We start from the raw sequence: 23,303 nt of genomic DNA, 5'->3' as shown, positions 1-23,303 counted from the left end.
GAAGGAAGGAAGGAAGGAAGGAAGGAAGGAAGGAAGGAAGGAAGGAAGGAAGGAAGGAAGGAAGGAAGGAAGGAAGGAAGGAAGGAAGGAAGGAAGGAAGGAAGGAAGGAAGGAAGGAAGGAAGGAAGGAAGGAAGGAAGGAAGGAAGGAAGGAAGGAAAGAAAGAAAGAAAGAAAGAAAGAAAGAAAGAAAGAAAGAAAGAAAGAAAGAAAGAAAGAAAGAAAGAAAGAAAGAAAGAAAGAAAGAAAGAAAGAAAGAAAGAAAGAAAGAAAGAAAGAAAGAAAGAAAGAAAGAAAGAAAGAAAGAAAGAAAGAAAGAAAGAAAGAAAGAAAGAAAGAAGGAAGAAAGAAAGAAACGAAAAGATGTACTTTCTTCACAATCATTTTAGAATGATTAATCTGGGCCAACAAAAAAATAATAACTGTATGGGGTATGAAACAATTATGATCTATGCCCCCGGCCGGCGATATGCCCAATTAAAATACCCCACCCCCAAAAAGCCCAGCGCGCGTTCAAATTAGTCTGCTATGCAGACTCTGAATGGCTCGTGAAGTCTGCTCTGCAGACTCCTTGAATCAGCTGTGATACACACACTGCAGATGTGGGTCTACAGTTGTAGACTACGTTCAAATCGGGATCAGCTGAGAGCAGCCTTCTATACCGGCCGATTACATAATCTGCCGATCAGCTGTTTTGCAATTTTGTGTAGGCCTAGCTAGTTCTATAGTTAGTTGTAAAGCTTGTGTGAGTACGATAATTACGTTTTTCTGATAACATTTTCCTTTTCTTTGATAAAGAGTGTGTGGATGGCAATCCCTAACTTTAAGTGTTGTTTGTGTATAATGGTACGAGTGTGAGAACTTGAATCATAAGCGATTAATTGATTCGGAAATGCAAATGGTTGGTTGCCTTATTCCCTTAAAAAGTTTCGGCGCGGCGCCACGTCCAGCTGGTCCCCCTCAGCTCCCGGAGCTCACCCGACTCTCCCGGCGGAAGCCAATGCCATGTGTGGGTCGTGTTGGTTGGGCCATGGACGTGGACCTAGTAGTAGTATTTACCCTTTACCCTTTACCCGAGATTCTGGAAGAGTGCTGTGGATCCCAGCAGTCAGGCTTCCAGTTCTGTGCCATTTTCATCCGTCTCAATGATTGGTGTGGTTAGAGATGGACACTCGTCAAATAATTAATGAATTTACTAACATGTGATCGTCATTGTGCTCTGAATAACATTCCCTTCATATTTTTCTACTTTCATCCTACCGAGTTCCCCTGTCAATTGAATTAGGCCATGGCATGAGTTCAATTACCCCACCATCTGTTGGAACCTTTGGTCCTCCCGTTCTCCTGATGAAAGGAAATTTATTGACTGTCTACGTGATTGTTTCTTGCACCAGCATATCACAGAAAGCACCCGGAGTAGGGATGGGCAGCATCCTAGCACCCTTGATCTACTGATCACAAACAAGGAGGAAATGATCAGTGATTTGACTTATCTCCCAAACCTAGGATTAAGTGACCATGTGTGCTTGCTGTTCACTGTAGATCTTTATGCCAATACTTCAACCAGAAAACAAACAGGATATAGGTACCATAGAGGAGACTATGCAGCTATAAACAGAGCCATACTAGATGTTGACTGGGAGGAAGAGCTCGAGGATATGAATGTACATCAAGCATGGGACCTCTTCTCATCCAAACTTCAGAAAGAAATAGACAAAAACATTCCTAAGGCAGACTCTAGAATGAGAAGAAAGAAAAAGATATGGATGACAAGAACTGCAATGAGACAACACAAACTCAAGTGTAGAGCCTGGAGGTCATACAGAAATAATGGTACCAGGAGAGATTTAGAGAGATCAAAGTGTGAAGCAAAAAAACTTCGGAAAATGCTCAGAAAACTAAGACGAGACTTTGAGAAAGATGTTACAAGAAACATCAAGACCAACCCAAAAGCATTCTGGAATTATGCCAATAGTTCACTTAAGTCTCGTAGAAGCTTGGGAGTCTTAAGGAATGAACAAGGTGTTACTGCCAACACTGACAAACAACGTGCTGAGCTCCTCAACAGTTATTTTTGTAGTGTTTTCACTGAAGAAAACATCAATCATATTCCTGATCTGACGGAAAGACACAATGGAAGTTCTCTGGCTGACATTGACATCACCTTCAGCACTGTGAAGAATAAACTCAAAATGTTGAGGAGTTCTAAATCTGGAGGACCAGATGGATTTCATCCAAGAATACTAAAAGAAACTGCTGACACAATATGTACTCCCTTGACTATCATCTTCAGAAAATCTGTGAGGGAAGGTGCACTCCCGCAATCATGGAAAGATGCAAACATCACTCCTGTGCATAAGAAGGGAAATCGAAATGCTGTTGAAAATTATCGCCCAATTAGTCTCACGTCTGTTATCAGCAAGATTCTGGAATCTGTTATTCGAGGCATTGTAATCCAATACTTGTGCGAGAATGATATGCTCTGTCATGCTCAGCATGGGTTTCTTCCTGGCCGGTCATGTGTAACTCAGTTGTTGGAAGTTATGGAGCTCTGGACATCAGCATTAGACAGTGGACATGAAGTTGACACAATATATCTAGACTTTCGCAAAGCTTTTGACTCTGTGCCTCATGAACGTCTTTTAAGCAAACTCAAAGCATATGGAATATCTGGCAAGCTAGAGGACTGGTTCCGTGCTTTTCTGACGGAGCGTAGACAGAGAGTTGTTATCAATGGCCAGATGTCAAAGTGGAGTAGAGTAAAGAGTGGAATACCGCAAGGAAGTGTCCTCGGGCCAACAGTATTTTTGATTTTTATCAATGACCTGCCAGAGATAGTTACAAGTCTAGTCCGAATATATGCAGATGATACCAAAATCTTCAGAGAAATTGTAACAAATGCTGATTGTGAAATCCTGCAAGCTGATCTAGATAACCTTATCAAATGGTCTGAAGAATGGCAGCTTCAATTTAACATAGTGTAGGGATTGATTTTGAACTTATATTTCTTTCCACTCTTATTCAGGAATCATCCCCTTTTTCTAATAGAACATCCCTCATTTATATTCACCCTTTTCATCCTAACTTTCTATTCTATATGTACAGCTCTCTATACACTATCTGCTGTACACTCCTCACACAAGGTTCTTTTGTATTAAATCACTCCACCATTCTTCATACAGCTTTCTTCACTCCTCTCTCCCTCTCCTTCCACCTCTCTCCTTCTGATTGGTTATAATGTTAAGTTGATGCACTCAAGCTTAGATAATAATTTGCATATTGTTTGAATAGTCAATATATATCTTTTGTTGTGTATTTGAATATTCAGTTATACTTTGTTCTATTGATTTACATTTATATGAATATTGATATGCCTTCACTAATTTGAATGGAATGTTGCTTAGAATGCAACAAGGCTTTAATATATTAAAAACTGGGAGTTGGCCAGTAAGTTATCAACCTGACAACATGTCTGCTGGGCTGCCTCTGTGTTTAGAGAACTAGGAATGAGACATTGACAGAACCCCGTACTACACTGGTGGCAGCGGTGGGATAGGATGGGAGTCTCTGACTGTGATCGCATTTAATGCTCGGTAGTCTACACAAAACCTGTAGGTATTGTCTTTTTTTCTCACCATCACAATTGGGCTGGCCCATGGACTGAAGCTTTCCTCAATAATGTCTCGTCTTAGTAGCTCATCGACCTGAGTCTGTATTTCAACTCTCATAGTAGGTGAAGTTCTGTATGCTCTTTGTCGAACTGGCGTCTCTGTTGTTGTGTTGATTTCATGATAGGCAAAATTAGTCTGTCCAATATCCTCAGATGTGCTGCTGAAAACATCAGAATAAGAATTGAGTAGACGTTCAGCACTTTCATACTCAGTTTTGGACAGGTTCGAAGTAGGGAGCATTGAAGAAATGTCAAGAGGTGAATTTTCCTGTGTGCCGGCTACAACACCGTCAAGAATTTCATACTCTTCCTCTTTGTCTCCAGTAGTAGAATAGAATTGCCCGAGCGCAGTGTTTGCTGACAATTCTACCATCTCAGAAGTAGGGTTTATCAGCCTGAGTAAGATGATACCATCTTGTGGTCGAGAAAGGGATCTCGCACCCGCAATATTGAGATGTTCATCAATAGAGGGCTCAAATATTCCATTGTAGTCTTGTGGAACTACATCAGGTTGTGGTGATATCAATCGACCTTGAACATGCACCTCACTCATTCCAGGGAGAGTTGTCTTTCCAATCAGACAAACATTACATTTGAGTGGTACTTGGTGTTGATGTCGTTCAACAAGTGGAATACTCATACCAGGCATATTGAATGTTGATGTACGAGCAGAGATGGAGGCATCATGTTGGTCCATGAAGTCCCAACCAAGGACGAAAGGGTGAGTTATGTTTCTCGCTACTCTGAACAGATGCTTGACTGTCTTGTTTCCAAGATGGATGGTTGGTGAGGTCGTTCCAATAATGTCAATACCTTCTCTGGTTATCGTTGAAGCCAAAGTTATTGTCTTGTGCAATGGACTTCGCTGGCTCTCTGGGATTGAGTAGTAGAAATCTGCACTCATCAGCGATATAAAGGAACCACTGTCGATGAAAGCTAAAATATACTTGTTGTCGACAATTGTGGGAATGTATGGCGGTGGAGGAGATGAAGACCTGCGATCGACAGTCGAAATAGATGAAGGATGACATTCATTTTCGGTTTGGGTCTGTTTATCAAAGAGGGATGAAGTTGATGGTCGACCCTTGTCATCAACTATGAATAGTTTCCCTGGTTGTGATCAAAGTGAACTTTCCTCGACTGAGCACTGTTCATCTGACGATAGGGTGAATCTCTCACATCAGAGGGATGGCGGTCATCAGAAAATGAAGGTTGCCAGTTTGGTCGACTTGAGTATCGGCTTTGGTAAGGGCTAGTCGATCTGCCATCGTAAGTGTTATATCTGTGTGGACTTGATCGGGAAGGGCTGCGATGAAAGCGTTGAGGGCTTGGTGACCTAAATCGTCTATGGTGTGGAGAGTATGGAGTGGGTGACCGATGATGTCCAGACGACAGATGCCAATGATCATCTGAATTTCGGTACCTCAATCTAGATTGGTGTTCATGTCGGTTGCGTACAGGGCTTGGTGATCTAGACTGCTTCTGATGCCCATCGTAGTATCGATGTTTGGGTTCAGATTTGTATCCTTCGAATTTCAGTTCTAGATCGTCTAATCGTTTCATCACTTTCTCCAATAATGCTGAGTTTGGATCAACTCTTTTCGGTGAAACTGTAGCTACCGTCTCATCTAGCGGTTGCCCAAGAAGAAAGGGAAGGAAATGAAGAAATGGTGTTTTAAACAGAAAAATTGTTATATTCTTTTATGAAACAAACAAAAAAATAACAAAGGAAAATATAAAAGGTAATTTTTTAAATAGATCTTAAAGTTGAATCATCTGTTTAAAAAAAGAAAAGAAAAAAAAAGAAAGAATAGTTCCATCCAGGTGTATGGATAGTATCGTTGATAAGTCAATCACTTGGGTACGTTTACATGTATACAAATGAAAGTACTGCATTTGTTGAATTTCATTGTTTTTATAGCGACTAATGACAATTTTTTTTTTTTTTGTGAAAAGGACATACTTGTAGCTTGATAGTCATTTTCCAATTATTACAAAACAATGGTACATTTTCAATAGCTATGATGTTATAAATTTTCGAAGTTGTTAAAGATATTTCGTATTATAAAATGAGGACATTTTATTTGTGAAGGAAAGTCTAGTTTGTAGGGATTGATTTTGAACTTATATTTCTTTCCACTCTTATGCAGGAATCATCCCCTTTTTCTAATAGAACATCCCTCATTTATATTCACCCTTTTCATCCTAACTTTCTATTCTATATGTACAGCTCTCTATACACTATCTGCTGTACACTCCTCACACAAGGTTCTTTTGTATTAAATCACTCCACCATTCTTCATACAGCTTTCTTCACTCCTCTCTCCCTCTCCTTCCACCTCTCTCCTTCTGATTGGTTATAATGTTAAGTTGATGCACTCAAGCTTAAATAATAATTTGCATATTGTTTGAATAGTCAATATATATCTTTTGTTGTGTATTTGAATATTCAGTTATACTTTGTTCTATTGATTTACATTTATATGAATATTGATATGCCTTCACTAATTTGAATGGAATGTTGCTTAGAATGCAACAAGGCTTTAATATATTAAAAACTGGGAGTTGGCCAGTAAGTTATCAACCTGACAACATGTCTGCTGGGCTGCCTCTGTGTTTAGAGAACTAGGAATGAGACATTGACAGAACCCCGTACTACAATAGCAAAATGCAAATTCTTACATATTGGGAAAAACAGCCTGCATTACAACTACAGCCTTGATGGAACTGCTCTTGAGGAAGTTTCAGAAGAAAGAGATCTGGGCATTATCGTGGATTCAGAACTGAAATTCCACACACATGTTGCTTCAGCTGTCATGAAAGCTAGCCGAGTACTTGCAATCATCAAGAGAACCTTCCTCACCAGGGATAGGGATACAATTCCAAAACTATTCAAGGGTCTTGTACGACCAATCCTCGAATATGGGAATGCAGTTTGGCACCCAAGACACAAGACAGACATGAAAGAGATTGAGAAAGTACAAAGAAGAGCAACAATACTCATACCATCCTTGGCAATGCTTGACTATGGAGACAGACTTCGAGCCCTAAAACTACCATCCCTGCAATACAGAATGAGAAGAGGTGACATGATCCAGACTTATAAAATAATGCATGGAATTGACTGGCTTGACAAGGATATGTTCTTCTCGTCAATTACTGTTGAGGCAACCCGAGGTCACCCATATAAACTCTTCAAGAAAAGAAATAGACTGGATGTAAGAGCAAATGCCTTCGGAGCCAGAATAGTGTGTGACTGGAACTCGCTACCAAATGAGGTTGTCTCTGCTCCATCTGTAAATTCCCTCAAAACCAGGCTTGATAAGTTCTGGAATAAAGAATGGTACAGTCACCCTTGGGAATGATTTGATTTGATTTGACAAAAATGATTGCAAATGCACCATGTACACTGGACACTGTCACACATATTATACATGTGGAAGAAGATTAAACTTGGACGAAAGCTAGACCTGGAAACTTGGCTGCAGCTTTCTGCATTTTTCCAGTACATCCGGTAATAAAAAAATAAAAAAGAAAGAAGCAGTTTGTGATTAGAGTACGTGAATGATAGGCCCTAAACTATTGCACAAACTGTATGCGCAGAAGATGATAAATCACTTAATCCTGGAAAATCAATGTGCATTTCTGGTTACCCTTGCTTATTGGCAATCTTAATTCCATGTGTTTTAAATTGGAAAAATGTATGTAATTATAAGATAGAGGCAATATTGTGAATGATTGTCTATTATTTGTAACTTAGATCTAATCACATTTTCCCAATTTCCTCCGAATATTCCAGAGATACATAGCTCATCTCTAACTGTTATCTCTTACTTAGGTCATTATGTGTGTGCTGAAGCGTGTGGATGAAATAATAGAATACTTTATGTCACAAAATTGCTTCTTAATTTTGCTGCTCAAATCTAACATTAAAGCATGTTGATTAAAAAGCATTTTCTAACATAGGGCATCAGCCAACAAAACCAAAACCAGGAAAGCTGTGCCTTTATATAATCTGATACGCCTTGGTAGTCGCTATTGTCAAAACATCTGTATCTCATTAAGATGCACAGAATCACAAGGGAGTGGATCTTGTTGAATCAAAGAAATGAGAGCACTGAATGTCCATCTCTAATAGATCCATGGTTGGGCACAAACCTTATGAAGTTGAGACTGCCAGACTCGACTTTTATCAACAAGAGGGGGTTTTAGAATGCACAGATGAGAATGGTCATAGTTACTCTCAAGTATCGATGGCTGTTATAATAGATGTCATGATTTTAATCCTCCCTGAATATATATTTGACTTATTTTCCAGCTCAGAAAGGACACATCACAGAAAGTCAGATGTTGATGTTGCCAAAGTTTGCTCCCATCAACATTCCTCTCCATCGGCGTTTGGAGACAGGAGCTGTTCTAATATGGTGGTACATCTTTATGTGGATTAGAATGACAGTTCAATTATTTCTTGTAGTTCTACTCTTTACAAGGTAATGATATTTATGGTAGTATCATGACTGGCCTTTAGGGGAACATCAAATATATTGCTCGCATAAGAATCATATTGGCCCAAGTTGTTAGACAAGAGCAGTATGGTCATTTTATGGGCAATTTATTTGATGTTCCTCAAAAGATAATGAGCCAGTCAATCTTTAAATTATGATCTAAATCGGACATCTGGAGCAAAATCATGAAAATTTATACTACTATATAGTATAAAGAATGTGATTATATTATGTCATGTTGAGCAGGGCCTCTGAGCTTTCCCATTGTGACATCATTGTGACGTCCCTGGCCTGATGATGCAATATTCAGCGTTTTCTCATTATTAACATCATGATGTATGATGGGGGGGACCTAAAGCTACACACTTTGTTTACAAGATATAAAAACTATGCCAATGTTAATATCTTTCACTTATTTGTGGCAAACATTCTAAGGATCATTAACCAGAAGAAAATATCACAAAACTCACTAATACGAAAATCTCGCCATGTTTTCCGAACACCTCTTGATTTTGCTGCCCGATGCAGAAGGGGTCCTAAAGCTATGCGCTAGATTTATCATGCAAAAAAAAAAGTATTTCCTGTGCCTCAATTTCTAAAATATGTTCATATTATTATAGGATAATATGAAATTAAAGCAAATATGACTAAAAAAATTCTAAACAGTTGTGGGTTTCTCTGCTTTTAGAGATTTACTGCAGCCTCTGTAGAAAAAAATTGAATAGTCCCGTTCGTCACAGTCACATTTCCAAAAAAGGGGGTCTAGAATCGTCCACTTGTAATAATAGTTGTCTGAGGCTGGAGGGCTTTCATTCATTATGCAAAGGAGTAATTTGTTTTCAAATTTGGGGAAAGGTAAGGGATTCATAAAGATGTAAGTATTTAATTGATCAATCGAACCTATTGGATAATGAAGTAACAGTATATATGCAACCCTTTTTCTGATGTAATAGCCAATTTTCACCAAAACTTCATTACATTTATCCTCATTTGTCTTGCTTTTATCAATATTATTATCTAGGTGACCTTATCCTTCAAGGTAATTGTCCTGTGACATAAACTTGTGATGTATGTTTCTCAATGGGTGATTTCAAGTCCGGTGTTGGCATTGGTACTGGTGTTGGTGTTGGAATTTGGATTGCTTCCCCTAGCTTCAAAATCTGTTCTTAGTTTGTAAAACTGATCCAGGTCATATTATTGACATTTGAAAAACTAGTGAGTGACTTTTCAGGACCATCTTCATTTTATGTTTGGTGTTATACTACTCGTGTATAAATTGACCAAACACCAACACCAAAAGGTCAACACTGAATTTGAAATCATCCTATGTCTTCAAGATTATGGCATGTCGTAGGTACAATGTATAATGATTACAACTTTACAGTTTGCAAGTGTGAAAAATTGTACCTTTTTTGTTGTTTGTCTGATATAGTTCTAACCAGAACCATATGGTTTAATTTTTTTCTTCAAAGTTTTAAAACAATTTTCCACTTGAGTTTGATCCCCCTTAAGCAGAAATACCAACCTGAACAAGAACAATTTGGTATTTTAAAAGCGGGAAATCAATATTTTGGTGAGGAAATAAGTATTTTCATAGAAATTTCAAAAGGAAAACACGTATAACTGAAATTTAGAAATCAGTATTGGCATGCAACCATCAGTATTCTTCTCATGTTTCAGCATTAAATACTAAAATCATAACTTCTTGGCAGCTCTGCCCTTAAGGTAATGCTGTCCTTACACTACAGGTAGTCTCATTACTCTTTCACTCTAGATATTTCTGGGTGTCTTTCGTCCTGATGGGTTGGGCCTACTATGACAGACACACCTCAAAGAGAGGGGGTCGCCGTAGCGACTTCATGCGCCGTTGCCGCATCTGGAAGAAAATGGCAGACTACTTCCCGGCTCATCTGGTGAAGACCGCGGAGTTGGATCCGAACCGGAACTTCATCTTCGGAGTGCATCCCCATGGCATCATGAGTGTTGGTGCCTTTATCAACTTTGCAACGGAAGCGACGTTCTTCAGCGAGGTCTTTCCTGGGATAAAGCCCCATCTTTGCACCCTCTCCGTCATGTACACATATCCAATCGCAAGGGATTTGATGATGGCTGGGGGTAAGTTAACCCATTCCCAACCGTAAACTGGTTTTCCCTATACAAAACCTATGACAATTCCAGAATCCAGTGGTCGGTGTGTGATCTTTTCTTGTTGTACATTCAGACATTCCATTATGCTCGACACATCCCTTCATTTGCTCTGCCATTCAATCATACAGTAAAGTCCCCCCCCAAAAAAAAAAAACGAAACTGAGATTTAGCGGTGATTATCATTTATCATAACTTAATCACAAATACAGTAGACAAATGACATATCACTGTAAAGCTTAGAATCTCTTCTTTCATCTGATACAACATGGGTGGGAGCATACATTGACCGAAAGCTTCAGTCTCGGTTTCGTTCGTTGTTCTGCTGGACCATGTCTTGCTTCACCACACCTCCTCCATAGACTGAAGTCATTCTTACACTCTGTACAGGGAACTTAGATCCCAAAATCAATGCTTGATTTTTATTATTTTTTTAAATACACATTTTTAAATCAAAATACAGGTCTATGAATAATTGAAGTTTTGAAAATAATCAAAATATAGTTATCATGCCACCTGCGTGCATTTTCAAAAACAGTATTTGTGGGGAATTATACATTGAGCTCTTTGGGTATACGTGTAGGTCCCTCACACATGTGCGAGATGGCTAGCAGTTTGTGTTGAGGGAGAAACCCCCCCAAAATAAAATGTTTAAAAATTAAATCTCCAAAGAGAGGGATTTCAGCTGGCTAGGGCCCATGACTAAGATATTCTTGATACTCCACGAGAGATCAGTCCATTATCATAACATAAAATATTATATACTGTTATTTAAGCAATAGCATCTCTTATATATTATTGATCACCATTCTAGTTTATAATTACTATTTATAAATGCATTTGGTGATTTCAAGTTCAGTGTTGACCTTTCGGTGTTGGTGTTAGGTCAATTTTTACATGATTATAACACCAAACGTAAAATGAAGATGGTCCCGAAAAGTCACTCACTAGTTGTTGAGATGTCAATCATGTGATCTGGATCAGTTTTACAAGCTCTGAATAAGTTTTGGAGCTAGGGGAAGCAATCCAAATTTCAACACCAAGGCCAACACCGGACTTGAAATCACCCAATGTCTGAGAAGTAGTATGGATGATATGAAATAATTTGACTTCCTATGAAAAGTGTCAAGTCTCGGCATTTAGAGGAAGATGATTTTTAACAGATTTGCTTCATGAATACTATGCTTCTGAAAATAGGCTTGAAGATAAATTCCAGTTTTGGTAACGATCTCAAAATGACTTTTTACAGAATCTAATATAATGACCACCCAAGTGTCTGTTTGTATGAATAAAAAATATGTGCCAAAGGTTTCTGGAATAAATTGTGTAGTTGCTGAGAAATAAGCAAAATAAGCGCGTATTCGGTCACTTCCGTCGGGTCTTTATTCCAGCAATAATAATACACTGTCCCACGTGTGCCTATCTGTGTTGGTGAACTTCAGTGGGAACATTTTTCAGCGTAGATTTCAAGATTTCACAAAGTTCAGTTTATGTAACTGTACCAGATCTAGATCCTCGATGATATACTGACAATTAAGCCTGGTTTTACAGACTTTCTCATGAAATCAGTGTTTACTGCAACTACTGGCATTTCTCTTTAAGCCTATGTATTCAGATCCTGCCTTCTATTTTTTGACGTTCTTTCTGTCACTTTCCCTATTCTAGGTATGTGTGATGTGAACAAAGAGAGCATAGACTACCTTCTAGGCCAGTCAGGACCGGGGAATGCGGCCGCCATCGTGGCAGGCGGGGCGGGCGAGTCTCTAGAAGCTCGGCCGGACAATCATGTGGTCTGCTTGAGAGAAAGGAAGGGATTCATCAAAAAGGCTCTTCAGCATGGGTGAGGTATATTCCTTAACATTATCGACTTAAATTCTTTGGCCCAAACTCACAAAGGTGGTTTTGAAGACCATCAGTTGAACCCTTAGTTTATGCAGATTTACTGTATGATTTATACTTTATTATCATATTAAAAAAAAATATCCAATGCAGATGTAGGTCTTTGTCACCGTATGTAAAATTGATGCCTATTGCCATGGTTGAGTGCACCATTTTTATGTATGTTTGTATGTTTGTACAGTGTATTCATTAATTAAAAACAGTGGACTCATTAGTAAAATAGCATGCTCAACCATGACAAGAGGCGTCAATTTGGTGCACTGTGACAAAAACGTGATTCAGCATTTGACATCTTTTAATAAACATGATAGTTAAAGGGTCCTTCATAAAGAAATCTGTATTTACATGCCATGGGTTCAATCGATGGATTTCAAAACCACCTTATTGAATCTGGCCTGTTTGTTTGCTAATGCATGATTCTCTTCATAGACACTGGGACTGGGGTAATATAATAGTGCGCTGTTTAATAGGCAACTGTATAAATCAGCACTTTATGTTTACTATATTATTATTAGCGAGTTTTCGTTCAACACAGAGGTGAATGTGAAATTTGTTTGCTTTAGAGAGCTTAAATGAATTATTATATGACAAAGTATGCCCATCGATCCTTTGTCGAAATTTGAAGAATTTCAATTTCAAGAACGGCTGTACCATGCAATAGCCCCTATCTGTTTTTTATTTCAGGGCGCATCTTGTTCCCTGCTACACGTTTGGTGAAAATGAACTATACCACCAGTTTCCAAACACGGAGGGATCATGGACACGATGGATACAGCAGCATATGACCAAGATTTTCGGCTTTGCCGCACCAATCTTCTACGGGAGGGGCGTATTCCAATATAGCTTTGGATTTCTGCCTTACAGGAAAGAGCTTAATACAGTTGGTAAATTGGTGAAAACTGCAAAATAAATTGGATGAATTGTAATTTCATGTAATGAAATAAAAAGGGAACATAGAGACATGACATCATCCACTCACTCAGTGCTTTAGGTACCAGTATTCATGACAAGTAGAACTGTTTCAATGAAATGGTGCTAAATTTTATATTTCGGTATCATTTGTATTTTTGACTTTTTTAAATGTTTTTTTTTTGGGTCTAATGCTACTCTATTTGTGTCAATTCTATTATTTTCAGTCTTGCTCACAGTCTATAGATATATACAACAGACAATATCAGTGTTTCAATACTCACTTTAGGGTACTCCAAGCTTTAAACATCCTCTAAGGTGCTAGGTGAGGGGGGGGGGTTGTTTCATGAATCTGCAAGAACTGTTAAAATCAATTTTACAATTGACAGGAATATGAAGTGTCAATTTGCTTGCCAAAACTTTTCCAAAATTATTTTCCTTTAATAGTCCCCGAATCTGATATTTTTGTATTTAGCAGCTACATGTATTTTGAAATTGTGAACAAAATTTGAGACATGCAGTATCGACACACAAGACACACAACTTAAACAGAGTCACATCTAGCATGCCATATTTATTTGCATCATATATTCGAATAGGATCTAGAGTCAGAACTGAACAACTTTATGAAATAACCGAGTACCAGCGCTGGTAACTCTTGTATTATATTCTTTCATTCCCCTTTGCAGTTGGTAAGCCCATTCCTGTGGAGAGGATGGACACACCCACATCAGAGGCCATTGAAGAACTATGGCACACCTACATCAAGGCCCTGCAGGAGCTTTTTGAGGAGAATAAGGTCAAGTATGGGGTCAGGGGTGACCTAACCCTCCAGGTCAAATGAGGTCAAAGTTTTAACAATAAATTATTACCTTAAACTACAACCTACAGGTCCAATGAGGTCAAAGTTTTTATAAAAGGGGTGTAACCCTTTTGATGAAAGGAGGTTTCTTTTTTTTTTAGGATGACCTAACCCTTCATGTCAAAAGAGGTCAAAGTTTTAGAAAAAGGGTGACCTTATCCTGCGGGTCAAATGATGTTCAAGTTTTTAAGAAAGGGGTATCTTCCCAAATTAAGACCATTGTCGTGTAATCCTTGTTTAAACTTCTGCAGATTCTTGTAAGGTGAATTAAGGTAGACCATGCAGGTTTGGGTTACATTACATGGCATATTGTACTTAATAGTCTTTGAACTGATTCATAATGTTGTACAGTTTTATGATGGGTGGGTGGGGGGGGGGGGGGTGGTTGCATTTGGGCAGGCACCTAGGGTAGTACTAAAAAATAAAAATGCTCTGCCTGTCACTTACACCATCCCCCACCCCGCTACATTGATTTGATTTTAAGATGCCGTTTAACATCCACTTTTGGCTACGCTTTTTACATGTAAATATTTGAACCATGTATTTTATCATAAATTATGAATTATAATCACAAAGATATTATTTAAAAAAGAATTTATAATCTTGATTCTAGTCAGTAATACCTTGTTACATTTGAAATATGTATCTTACAGTTAAGTCAGAATGCCTTCATTCTAAAGATCTGATAAAACATTTGTCAGCTAAGTTTTATAATAATAATATACAAATATACCAGGCTTTGAATAGTATAATGGGATTTATCCAAGGTTGGACTGACCCAAGTAAAATAACATTATTTTATGCAGGGCCCACTGGTAAAGCAGTTTTATAACTTAAGTAGCTACCCTGGGTAAATAAAACATTATTATTCCTCATATCCTACCTCAGGTGTTAGCCTTTTTTCCTTATTTTTGTTTCTTTCAAACAAATAATGTTATTATCAATATTAGATTCCCCTCTCACAAAATTTGACAGTCTTCCACTACCCATATAAAAATTTAACAAATGCTAAACTTTGCATTCAAATACTTGCAACAACAAGGCTTTTAAGCTATGAAAAACATATTCTGATTATAATAGTTGATGGATATCAATGTTATTGAGATTGTGATTTACCACCAGAGAATATATGGTTGATATGAACACCTTGGATGATGGTTCGTGTTCGCTATACTACACAAACTATTGGGTTGTGTCCATCATGAATAGACTGTCGATTTAGGATTTGTTTGAATTTCTGTAAAAATAAGCATAATTGATGCAAAAAATAACTTTCCAGGCATCTATAAGATGTACTTGAACGATAAGCATCTAGTTAACTCCTTTTTCATGGTTATCAGTCTCAAACTGCAGGTTTTAAATTGACAGTCAATGTAGTACATTGGAAATACCTCTACAGGTTTTTTTTTCTTCAGTATTTGTACGTTTTGGACAATTTATTACCTATGTAAGTATCATTGTATTCATAGTGCGATGTATTCAAACTGTTATACATCCGAAATGAAGTGTGCTTTTGTATTGTTGCAATTTTATGGGCATGTCAGGTATGTGAAAATACTTTGGTAATATGGATTTATACTCGCAGTATGGTGTGTTTTCACATTTTTTCTAATTTTCTATGGTCAGTGTCCCTATGTACTGTATCTCAGCAATTCTTTGATGCATGTAGAGGCATGCACTCGAGGTAAACACAAGTGCCTGTATTCTGGGTTTATTTCCAATTCGTCTAATGCCAATTCGTTCAATTGCCAACTTGTCTACTATCATGTGGTCTACCATCAGTTCGTCCACTCACCACATGGTCAACTTTCATTTAGTCTAATGCCATTTCGTCTAATAAGCAGTTGGTCCAATGGCCATTTAGTCCATATACCATTTGGTCTAATTGGACTAAGTGTTAAACTGTGCAAAATTAATGAAAATGAAATGGATTTTATACCAACTGGTTATGAGACGAAGTGGTCATGGACGAAATGGTGATTAGACAAAGTGATGATTGGACCAAATGGTTATTGGACCAAATGGTTGTTAGACAAAATGTTGATGGACAGAATGGCATTAGACTATATGAAAGTAGACTATGTGGTGAGACGACAAGTTGGCAGTAGACGAATTGGCAATTTACCGTATTCTTAACCCCAGTTTAACTCTAGACCATGGTCTAACTCTACGGACAATATCAAATGGTATTTCATAGCAATTGTATAGTTAACCTGAGGTCACAAACTTTTACTACACTTTTATGGAGTGCAAATCATGCCTCAAACTTCAATTATTGCAGCAATTGTGTGTTAATTTACTTAATTGAATATGAGACGGCACCTATGAATGTTTTCTAACAGAAATATGGTACAAGATATGTGTGCTGTGGATCATCATCCTGTTGCCAACTCATATACAAAGTATGAGATATTTCAATCCTGAAAAGTCTTCCATAATCATTTTTTTTTAATGAAATTGTGGGAAACGGATAATAGGAGTTTCTGTGTATATTAGATTTCAATGACTCATTGTGTACATTAAATTTGTCATGAATATTGATGAAGTACGATTAGCCCTGGCATTTCCATAGAAGAGTAGCCTAGATGCTTATGTAATTATCATACCACCCAAAGAAGATCATGGGTTGAATCTGAATGGCTCCCTCTTGTGTTAAGGTCATATTTTGTCTCTGATTCATCACAATAATAATGGCCCATATTCTGAAGTCGGGTTTAACTTAGACCATGGCCTAACTCTGTGCTAAAATTATGGGATGCCAAAAACCTCTAAATCTCTTAGTCTGGTATATTTCTAATGTTTACTAGATTTCTCCCCCTTATTGTGATCGCTATACTACACAGACTATCAGGTTGTGTCCATAGTAAATAGAGTGTCAATTTAGGATTTGTTTGAATTTCTGTAAAAATAAGCATAATTGAATGATGCAAAAAAACTTTCCAGGTATCTATAAGTTGTACTTGAACGATAAGCATCAAGTTAACTCCTTGCTTTCATGATGACGAAAAATACGTCACTTAAGTCTTATCATGATTTGATTTTCAAATGAATTGATAAAATAATCATCTACTCGCAGAGATTTGTGCCACAATTGGTTTTCTTAGTCTGGTATATTTCTAATGTTTACTAGATTTCTCCCCCTTATTGTGATCGCTATACTACACAGACTATCAGGTTGTGTCCATAGTAAATAGAGTGTCAATTTAGGATTTGTTTGAATTTCTGTAAAAATAAGCATAATTGAATGATGCAAAAAAAACTTTCCAGGTATCTATAAGTTGTACTTGAACGATAAGCATCAAGTTAACTCCTTGCTTTCATGATGACGAAAAATACGTCACTTAAGTCTTATCATGATTTGATTTTCAAATGAATTGATAAAATAATCATCTACTCGCAGAGATTTGTGCCACAATTGGTTTTCCATAGTTAAACCACAACTTCAGACCAGATGTTGAAATAAACCCGAGTTTAGAGTACGGGCCATTTGGTTTCTTTTTATAATTGGTATTATTACAATGTAGTAAAACCTTTTCTGGCAATAACACATTTTCATGATTATATTTTTATTTTCTTATATGCCGAATGGATGCTGGCAAAGGTCTGCTATTTGCCAGGTATTAATGAATGTTATTATGCAATAATTTATTATTGTACTATTTTGTTGATATTTTGTCTGATTCAGGCTTGTACTTCTACCTTCAGGTCGACTGAAAACTGTAGACAGCTGCATATTTGGACTAAATATATGTCCTTACAGATCGAGGCACAATTTATTATACAATATCATACATGATTAGTTTTATATTGATAGAATGAGTCTTTTGGGGTAAGGGTTTTGTTCACAAATATTGAGTCTTATTCTAATCGAAGTCAATGTTTTTAAAGTATTTGTTGGTATTATATTAAAGTAAAGAGAGGAGTATTAACTCACAAGTTGCAACTGTAGACATTGTGATGTAACTTGCCTCTTTAAGCTATTAGTTTCACTTCTAATTGAAAGTACTCACAATAGATAATTCACAATCCAGATACCGTGATCTGTGGTTTCCAGTTGGCCTGTGCTTCCCGTTTCTATTACGATTAATTGCTTTTCTCAGGAATGTGCAACTTTTATTTTTGCTTTTTGGTTTGAAATGCCCTGTATTTGACAATGTTAAATGTTTAAATATGTATGAATGGTCTCAGGAAGGCATTATCGTTGAACAATAAACAATTTTCAAATCAAAACTTACTAGACACATCTATTTAACAAGCATTTCTGGAGTTCTTGTTAGTACAGTAGAATGTATACTTTCTCGTTGAATACTTCCTGTGTTCTATGGATTGTCTACTACTATCAACATTGTGCAGAGATTCTTGGAGAGATCACTTTATATATGACTGATTTTCTCAATAATATTTGACAAGCCCACCTACATGTACCCCCTCTCCTAAATAAAAGAGGTAAAGGCAAGAAATTACCCAATTGTCAGAATAATTATGAAAAAAAGGGAAATTGCTATCATGAGAGAGGGGGTAGTATATTCCTCTATGCAGACAACTGGAAATTCAAATTCAAATTGTATGTTGATATTAATCAAAACAAAAAGGAATATTTGTGCAACAAATCGCTGAATTGTAATTGATTGCTAGTCTATGTCTTGTAATTGAGAGTACAAATTTATTTGCTAGATGAAATTTACCTCTCATTCGTAAATTTGAAATTGATACTTGTAATTGATTGCAAATGTAGTTCTGTGGCCATCACTAGCTCAATTGACTTGATGGACTCTGAGGTTTGAGCCTCGGTGACATAAAGTTTAGCCATTGATCACAGAGCTGATTTCTACGATCGATTGCATTGATTATTGTGCATGATCAGTTGTAAAATATAGCCCAACAATCAATCACAAAGTTTCTGTTTCAGGGCCCAGAATGATAATATACCAAAGATTCAACCTTTAACCATGGAGCTCTATGCTTTAACCATTGCAGGTAGTTCAATATGTTGGACATTATATGTGCATGTATGATCCGTCTTATGTGACAGTATTAAGAGTTTGAGCTTGTTTTTTAAATAAAGTTTATCTATATTTCATATCAGTGAGATTTGTTATTCGATTGTGTGCAATGAATTAAGTCATTTTAAGTGATTAATATATTAACAATATCTATATATGGCTTAAATTGAAAGCCTGAATCTTTAAACTCCAGGCATAATGAGATAATCCTCATAAGTGTTTTTTGTAGTATTCAAATATGGCGAGTCAAGTCGCTTGTCTTTAATATGAAATGTCCACTATGCCTGTCAATTGTGGAAGAAAAAAAATCCTTCAGGAGTTTGTCAATGTATGTGGGGGCATCGTGGTCTAGTGGTTAAGACTCATCTTTCAATCTGAGGGATGTGGGTTCGATCCCCAGCCATGGCATGTTTTCCTTCAGCAAGAAATTTACCCACATTGTGCTGCACTCAACCCAAGTGAGGTAAATGGGTACCGGCAGGAAGTAATTCCTCAAAAAGCTGTGAGCACCTGAATCGGTAGACTAGCTTAGCCAGGGTAATATAGGAGCGCCTTTAGCACCTAACAAGGTGGATATGTGCACTGTACATACAATCCTAAATTATTTATGTGCAATTTTGGAGAAACAAGATAATGTGCACTAACTTCTCTAGAATGGGACCGGTCTACCATATTTCAAACAAGATGGCGCTAGACTGTCTTGCACCGTGCTTAAACGAGCCTGTGCAGGCTTGAATGAGTCTTCACACCCTGAAAATAGGCTAACGTTTTTTGCTTTTGTTTTGTTTAATTTTTAGGAGATGATTGAAAGGAAGTGAATGGTGTATATTTCTGCCAGGATTTTTGCAAATTCATTTCTAAAATAGCAAAGTCTGATGACAAAAGCACAGTTTTAATTCAATTTTCTGCTATATGAAAAAAAAAGATAAACAATGAATCAGGCATGATAATGGTCAAAGCTTATTCCAAAGCACCATTCTTCTTGAAATTAGGGCAATGCACTAAAATTAGGACGAAAAATAAGACAATGTTAATTTAAAAGAAAAATAACTTCTAAATACAATACGTATAGAAAACTAAGAAACACAATAGTGTCACTCATAGCAAGTTGTCCTTTTCTAACATTTGTTCCTTGCATAAATATTGGCAAAATATTTTATTTATCTCAAGATTTTTTGTAACATATGCATTATATAAAGTCCTACACAGCCAGCCGTGCTACAGTTTACATAAAGTTATGAAGCATATGAGATGACATTTGAATACCCCTCATTTTTGTTTTTCACTTATCACTTCTTAATCCATTGTTGACAACTGTTTCATGTTCACCCACTTTTATTCAAAGGTCAAATAATGTAGATCGCCTGTATATTCATAAAAGTTGATAAAAAATCAGGAGCGGTCTGGGGGCACAATGGGACATGTACATTTTATATGCCCCCTCCCCTTTCATCCAAATATTGGCATTGTGTCTACCCTCTGGAAATGATTTTTCTTTTCTTTTGCTTGTCAGATTTTCTTTTTTTGCACGATGTTCTTTTTAGTGAGATTTTTTGTATTTTGATTCTACAGAAAATGACCCACTTTTTGTGCTGTCTTATTCATGAAACCTTGAATCACTCTGTGATAGAAATGTTGATTGTCTTTTCCCTAATATCTCTGTCATTTCTCCCCCCCCCCCCTCTCTCTCTTTCTCTCTCACTCTCAAAGAAGATAGGACGCAACAAGCCACCCCTTCTTCACCACATCTACATGCATCTGATTTCTTGTGTCTGGCTATGTAGACTAGCAGGACCTCCTTCCCCTTCCTCCTCACCTCAAATCTCACCCCCCCCCCCCTTCCCTCATTCCTGCCCCCTCCTTTCCGACCCTCTCTGGGGGTAAAGGCAGTAGGGTTTTGTAACCTGCCAGAATTTCACCTGCTTCCGTAGCCAGAAGTGAGTCATGGATCACTAGGGGGTGCCCGAGGGGTGCCACGAAGGGGGAAAGTTTGGGGATTGGGAGGGTAGCAGAAGTCGTGTTCACACGGGATTCACCAGACTTATTAGGGGTGTTGCAAGAACATATTTGCAATCAAATCAAGTGTAATACGTATTTCAGTTTTACAATTGATGGATCGCTATTTTAACCACAGCACATCAATTTACTCCCATAGTTGCTAGAACCAGGACACCAGTCAAGTGCAAATTTTCAAGAGTAATTAGTAAAAAAAAAAATTATGATTGATTTTGGGTCCCAAAATTGGCTGGCAATTGATTGCAAGTTGATTGATTGCAACTTTCATGCAATGTTCCATTAAACGTAAATATGAGGTCCTAATTGAACTTTGCCATATGTGCAAAGATGCTATTTTAATATAATAAGCGGAATTAATAATAAGTTGAATAGTATTCATATAATTATTTCATCTTGTAGTAGTGCACATAACTCAGGGAAGGGCCGGTTGGATGAACATACCGCTTACACCAGGGGGTGTCTAACACAGACTTAGGTATTAGGTCCGTGGCCATATGCAGTGGGGGCAGTTGCCCTCCAGAAATTATGAAAACACATTTTTCTACTAAAGATTTTCACGAAGATGTCAAAACTTTGTACATTGTATATATTTATTTTTATGGTGCTCATCCCTAATTCTACAATGGTGAAGACAACTACCTTATTTAACCTTTTCCAGACAGTTAAGAATTTGAGAGCTGATACTATAAAAACCTCTCCTGTTCAAAATTTACTATTTGCTATCCATAGTTAACCTCAACTTAAGACCAGAGTTTAGATTAAATATGACTTCAAAATATGGACCTTTAAAACTAGAAGTGATCAGAAGATGGATAGAAGTTGTGGTGAAAATGTCAGAGATTTACACATGTTAGGAAATGAAGTCAACTCTCAGTCTCGGTTCAAAACCAAACATGACTTCACAGTTTCTGCTAGGAAAATCAGAAGGGGGAAAAGTTGGGGATTGGAGGTCGGAGTTGCACAGTAGCTATGTTCACATGAGAATGTCATTGTGGAGCGTTGTGGCCCAGTGGACAAGTCTTCTGACTTTGAAACAGAGGGTCGTGGGTTCGAATCCCAGCCATGGCGTAATTTCCTTCAGCAAGAAATTTATCCACATTGTGCTGCACTCGACCCAGGTGAGGTGAATGGGTACCCGGCAGGATTATTTCCTTGAATGCATGAGCGCTGAGAGGCAGCTCGAGCTAAAGCCGGGGTAATAATAATAATAACAACGCGCCTCGGAATAGAATATTTCTAGATAGATGGCGCTATATAAATGCCTATTATTATTATTATTATTGTGTTCTGAAGTCGTGGTTTGAATATGGATAGCCAATTATGGCGTAAATCTCTAACAGGAGAGGTTCAATAAATCAGCTCATTTGACTTTAAAAACATTCATAACTGTCCGGGAAGATAAAATAAGATAGTTGTCTTGACTACTACTAAAGAATTAGGGAAGAGCACAGTGAACATATGAAGCAGACAATGTGAACAAAGTTTAGACATGTTTGGCTTCTCATAATTTTAGCACAGAATTTCACCATGGTCTAAGTTAAACCTGGCCAATAAATTTAATTGAGTTTGAGGTTTTCACCTGGAAGTGTTGTATTGGAGAAAACAACTGTTTTTGGATGCATTTGTTGTCTTGAATCACAAAGTTTACTAGTCACTTAAACCACAAGGTATGTCTGTCCTAGTTATTTGAAAAACAAACCAGGTTACTCACTCAAATGTACGTTTCTTGTAAATGTAATTCATTATAATATGCAAAGTTGATTTTTTTAATATTGCTATATTTTGTTTGTATCATAAATGAGTTGCTTTGGAATCCTCTTTTCAAAAATGTTAAAAAAATTCTCATTAAATTAACTTCTTTCTCCTTTTAAAGGTAAAATGTACAACGTGACTTCCTAATGAATTCCTATATGTAATAATATAAAAAATTAGGACTTATTTCTAATTCTTTTATTTTAAAACTCCATATCCTTTCCGAAATAAATTCCTTCTTTTGATTTCTCTGAATTAAATGTCTTTATGATGAAATATCTTTTAAGTTTCTCTTTATTTAAAAAAAGTTTTGAAACGTCACTGTTCAACAGGATATTCAAGGGCGGTTGTTTTTTAGTTCAGTCTTTCGACTGTTGGACTTTGAGTAGGCTCATATTACACCGATGCCACATATTTTTGTTTTTTACCATGGCAACTAAAAGGAAGTAATGTGTGATCTTCCGAATCCTTTTTCCCATTTCAAGGGAAAAGGTATATATATATAATTTATTTGAAGTCACAAAATTACCTCTAATTTCAGAA

At 37.1% G+C, this 23,303-nt stretch overlaps 1 protein-coding gene across 4 annotated transcripts; it reads left to right on the top strand.

The window, feature by feature from the left end:
* Nucleotides 1-488: 488 nt before the first annotated feature.
* On the top strand, nt 489-19,069 carry LOC129279358 (2-acylglycerol O-acyltransferase 2-like). Of its 4 annotated transcripts, none has more exons than XM_064111137.1 (6): nt 489-744; nt 7,988-8,159; nt 9,949-10,289; nt 11,985-12,159; nt 12,903-13,102; nt 13,817-19,069. In XM_064111137.1, the coding sequence occupies exons 2-6, from the start codon at nt 8,017-8,019 to the stop codon at nt 13,969-13,971; spliced, it is 1,014 nt and encodes a 337-aa protein (XP_063967207.1). In that variant the 5' UTR covers nt 489-744; nt 7,988-8,016; the 3' UTR covers nt 13,972-19,069. The 4 variants fall into 4 exon arrangements, with proteins under 4 accessions (XP_063967207.1, XP_063967209.1, XP_063967205.1 ...); XM_064111139.1 differs by lacking the exon at nt 489-744 and adding an exon at nt 3,437-3,728; XM_064111135.1 differs by lacking the exon at nt 489-744 and adding an exon at nt 3,439-3,610.
* Nucleotides 19,070-23,303: the final 4,234 nt, after the last annotated feature.

This window comes from Lytechinus pictus, chromosome 16 (assembly GCF_037042905.1).
Source record: "Lytechinus pictus isolate F3 Inbred chromosome 16, Lp3.0, whole genome shotgun sequence".
In the NCBI taxonomy this organism is placed as follows: domain Eukaryota; kingdom Metazoa; phylum Echinodermata; class Echinoidea; order Temnopleuroida; family Toxopneustidae; genus Lytechinus; species Lytechinus pictus.
Note: the sequence above shows the minus strand (reverse complement) of the source record. Positions and strands in the feature narration are given on the sequence as shown.